Source organism: Montipora capricornis, chromosome 9, assembly GCF_036669925.1.
Source record: "Montipora capricornis isolate CH-2021 chromosome 9, ASM3666992v2, whole genome shotgun sequence".
In the NCBI taxonomy this organism is placed as follows: Eukaryota; Metazoa; Cnidaria; class Anthozoa; order Scleractinia; family Acroporidae; genus Montipora; species Montipora capricornis.
Window position 1 is genome coordinate 21,213,819 of NC_090891.1, and position 5,000 is coordinate 21,218,818.

The 5,000-nt window shown below is 46.8% G+C and overlaps 1 protein-coding gene across 1 annotated transcript in view; it reads right to left on the bottom strand.

Annotated features, from left to right (window-relative positions):
* The window catches only part of LOC138016188 (integrator complex subunit 9 homolog), a 44,040-nt gene that overhangs the window by 30,931 nt on the left and 8,109 nt on the right, over positions 1–5,000 (bottom strand). Inside the window, exon 6 of the mRNA XM_068863356.1 lies at positions 1,617–1,672. Within this exon, the coding sequence (XP_068719457.1) occupies positions 1,617–1,672 (56 nt within the window). The remainder of the gene's footprint in view (positions 1–1,616; positions 1,673–5,000) is intronic.

Sequence of the window (5,000 nt, forward strand, 5' to 3'; positions counted from 1 at the left end):
TTCAAAATATGCATGGATAACGCAATACCACCTGCATTTATTACATAAACACCAATGAAATACCAAGTGAGCTTTCGCGCGAAAACATGATGTCTTCCCACGTGAAAATATCACTGTTGCTATGGTTACATATACAAATCGCGCCTTTCGTGAAATGATTGAGAATTTTCATTCATTTTTCAACACTCGAAGAGAAAAATTTCTCCCCGTGGCCATGTAATATCCTCTATTTCTTTGCAGCACAGGTTTTTAGAATAAGGCATGCGCGTGTCGCCTCGTTTTGGGTTGGTAAATGACTGTTTTTCTTCTCTGCACACGGGTCTTTCAATTTGTGTATAATTATACGGCTATATACTCTTCATCAGCACTATTTTGAGTCTGTTAGTTATTAAAACGAGAAGTCAGTGAGCGTGTGCAATGTTAGCTTGGCACATTAGTGCAAACATGCGACAACTGAATTATTTCGCAGCAAACACTTCATATTTTATTTTTCTTGGTTTCCTTGTAACTTACATGTATACAAATTCAAAACATCATGGCTGGAAAACTTAGGTTCTGAAAAAAATACTGTTTAGTTGCGTAGTCAAGCAAACTTCTTACAAGAAGAAAACAAGATTTTAAAATCGCACCTGCATTGCACTTTATGAAAGTGTGCAGCGTGTGCTTTAAACAACTTTTACAGTTCTTTGTGCTTAATGGTAACGGTCAATTTTCTCGATATACGTAAAATCTGATTGACTCTGCCTCAATACTTTATACACGAACGAAAGCTAAGAAAGCTGTCACGGGGGGTTCAAATCCATGAGGGGGGTCCATATTCACTAGCGGATTTGGACAGGGGAGTCCACATCATCCCAGGGGTCCAAACCTGTAGCGGGAGAAGGGGCAAATTGGCCTAGTGGACCCCTCAATGATTACATGAATGTTCATATTTCATTGCCTCGAAATATTAGATGCAATTTACTGTTGAATTGACAAGGGTCTTGAAATTGATTCATGAATTGTAAGGGGTCGTTCGATTCTTAGGATAAAGGTGCATGCATGATCATCTCTCATAATGAAATGTGCAAAAGTGACAGCACAACACGTAACTCATGCACGAATTACACTCCAAATAATTATATTCAGACAAAATTAATAAACTGTTTTGGCCATTTTCACATAATGTTTGAAAAATGAGCAGAAGTTTTTTATCTGGTTTAAAAGCATGAGGCGTGGCCAAGTGTTTTTAGACCCGATAACTTAACACATGCTGCAAGTGTTTTGAATGGCTTCAAAAACATTCCACAAAAAGCGTTTCCCTCGGGAGTCGGAACAAAGGTTTAAAATTTGAGGGGAGGATATAAGGCTTAGCATACAGGAAAAACAAGCCGGGTATAAACGTTACTATCATTTATTTATTAAAATTCTAATGAGAAGTGTTTTATTGAGTTTGAAGCTCATGGCACGTGACATTTTATCAATGTTTTGATAGGTGGCTGGGCTCACTGATAATTAATAAGTGCTTGAATATGTTTTTACAATCAAGTTTCATCAACTTTAGAATTCAAATGCTATTCCAAAAACAAAAAGAACAAGAAAAGGGACAATAAAATATTCTAAGAGTTTTCAATTACCTTCCCATCTGAATTGTTGGTTCTGTGGCATAAATTTTTCCTGTGAACCCGGAATGCTACAAATTCATAATCAAAAAAGTAAGAAACAATATCATTACATGTACACCTGTATTTGCCTAAAAAAGGTCTATAGTACATGCCATTTACAAGTACAAATGAGTTACAAAACATAAATTTCATTTAACAGCTTTTATTAAGACCTGAACTGTGGATATCAGATTTCCAGCATTTTCACTGGCTCACCCGACACAGGCTATCAGTTCATATACCTGATGTACCTAATATGGTCAAGGAACGCATCAGCAATAAAGTGAGTTGAAAACGTTTTTGCAGCCCTTATTAAAAATGGCGGACAAAAGCCGTTTTGGAATGGATTAACGCCTGCGTCGCTAGTGGAGGGTAGGTGCCCAGGAAGCCTGGGGGCTGAAACCGAAGTCACATCCCCAAGGCGCTAGAACACCCGACTGGCCTGCCCAACCCGCAACCAAGCCACGAGCCCCCCGCGCCATGCCGAAGGGATCTCCGGGTAGGAAGGACCCGGAGCAAGGGGGCTCGGGGCAACTAGGCCTAAGCCCCCGATAGCCCAAACCTGAGGCACCCACCCCCGCTGGTAACCAGAGTAATCCACTACCTGTTACGCCACCAACTGGGAGGAAACACGGACAATGGAACTAACTGGGGTTCTGATATAGATCTGGTATGCCTTGCTCGACCAACGCCCCAAGGTTTTGATCAGGTGATCCGGAACACCACGTGCCGCTGCAGTTGTCGCCGCCCCAATCCGGAAACTATGGCCGGAGTAGGAGCCGGAGTACCCAGCCCCATGTAGGGTAGACTGAAAAAAGGATGATAGCTGCTGCCGGGTAAGAGGACGACCATCACTAAACAAGAACAGGGGCCCTGGAGCAGACCCACGCAGAGACAAGTAAGTGCCCAACGCTGTTATGGGGCACACAGAGCCCGAGCCACGCCCCAAGTAGATATCACAACCCACACGGAAGGGGTCTGTCTTGGAACACTTGATACGGACTTTGAAACAAGAGGGATTCACCAAGGAGTCCGCTTGCAGGTCGCTAACAGTCATATGGGTGTGAGGATCGAATGCTGAGTTGACCGTGAATTCGCCCGCACGCAAAAACCCAAAAAATGCCAAGCAGCACACAGCCCACAACATCACATGATCTCTAGTAGACAGGTCCAAAGAGCCCTGAATGACCTTCAGATGATCAACTGTGATAGGTAGGCGCCTGGGTGACACTGGACCTTGAACTCGCTTAATGCCCCTTAGCAGACGCTGCAAACGAAGACAGTTGACTAGCAGATCGGGAAGGCCATGGTCAATGTGAAGGGAGCGCACTGCTGATAGATAGACCTTGATGGAGGAATGGTTCAGGTTGTTGGCCAGGAAGGAAGCAAAGCGCATGAGAGTCTCCTCAGTGGCTGGGGGGATGGAGCCATCCTGGTTTGCACGACCATCCTGGTGGCAAAAGTCTGTAAATCGACGTTGGGCGGATCGGTACACTCGTCGGGTGGAAGGGGCAATACCTTGGGTAAGTAAGAACCGACACTTCTGAGTCAAGGCATCTGAAGCGCTGCCAGAAGGGAGGCAGGAATAGGAGATGGGGTTGGGTCGGCCTGTGGCTCCAGGCGTCTGAACTGCTGAAATTGGAATCGAGAGAGTGCATCAGCAACTGGATTAGCTTTGCCTCGAACAGATGAAGCTGTAAATGAGAAGGAATGATGGATGGCCAGCATAGTCAAATAACACAGCAACACCATTAAGTTTTTGTCCCGCGAGGTGCCAGACTTAAGTACAGCCACCACAGACTCATTGTCACAAAAGAACTCGACCCGCCGAGATACCCACTGACGGCCCCACAGATAGGCTGCTACCACAATTGGGAAGAGCTCCTTGTACGCTATAGATGAGGAACTTTGTGCAGCTGACCAGGCACCAGCAAACCAGTGGGATTTAAAAATAGCTCCATAGCCCAAAGAGCCAGCTGCATCCGATGAGACCTGGAAGTCCGGGAGAGGTGCCCATGTGGGCATGCAGAAAAAACTGAGGCCATCCCAAGTTTGGAACAGTTCCAAATCCCGCCGAAATTCCTGGTTAAGCCTAATGGGGTGATCATCACGGCGAAAGGCACAAAGCAAGTCGATCATCCGGCGAAGGAATGTCCTACCCTGTGGGGCGACCTTGCAGGCGTGATGGAGATGGCCAATCAGGGACTCCAGCTCGCGACGTTTACAAAAACGTTTTGCCGACCACTCATCTAACAGTGAAACAATCCTATCTCTCTTGTCAGTCGGAAGGCGAGCCTGAAGGTTCTCAGAGTCAAGTTCAATCCCAAGGATTGTAAGATGAGTCGCGGGCCCCTCCAACTTATCTGGATGAAGGGGAAGGCCAAGTTTTGTACACAGATGAACGCAGGTTTGAAGGTTGTTGTGGCACACAGGGGACGCCGGTGGGCCCAAAGTGAGGAAATCGTCCAAGTAATGACGGAGAAATGTAACCCCATAATTGTGAACCAGGATCCATTCAACCAGGTCTGCAATGGCGGTGAAAATAAATGGTGCTGAACGCAGCCCAAAAGGGAGCACCAAATCCACAAAATATTGCCCACGCCACTTCATGCCAAGAAGGGGGCGATCGTCCGGGTGGATAGCCACATTCCGATATGCACTGGCCACGTCGAACTTGGCCATTAACGTTCCTCGACCCAGAGACATTATGCCATCAATGAAAGCATCCACCGACACATACTGAATTGTAAATGGGGGCTTAGGGATGCCGTCATTGACACTGGGCATACCTCGCCCCTCAGTACTGTCCCCTTCTCCCTCCAGGGGAGGGGGAGCGGGAACGGGAACGAAATCCAGCTGAGCGGGGAAAGGGGCAGTTAGCCTTGGTATGCTCTCCCTCGCAATTGCTGCAGTTGTGGTGGAACTTGCACCTCCCAAATGGCCACCGACATTTCCCTTCATTCCAGGAATGGCAGAATGGTGTGCGTTGGTGGGAGTCTGGGCTGTCTGAGGAAGACTGAGGAAACCCGGAAAGGGGAGACGGCCTTGGTTGCAGTGAGGACGATGCTGGCAAACGCAAATGAAAACTATACAGATCCAAATTCATTTTGGACCAATCCGTAAGGCCCAAGGCAGCAGCATCCCTTCTGAAGGCCAGATCGTATTCAAGCCAAGCCAGACCTGGATATTCGCGGGCTGTTTGAATAATGAGCAGCTTATATCTGGTCAAGTCTAACCAACGCAGGGGGTGAGAAGCACACAGGACCAGCTGGAAAATCGTGAAGGCCTCAGTCCAAGTAAGAATATCCTTGATTTCAACCTGCCTGCATTTTACGTTGGACACCAGGAGTTTACCCT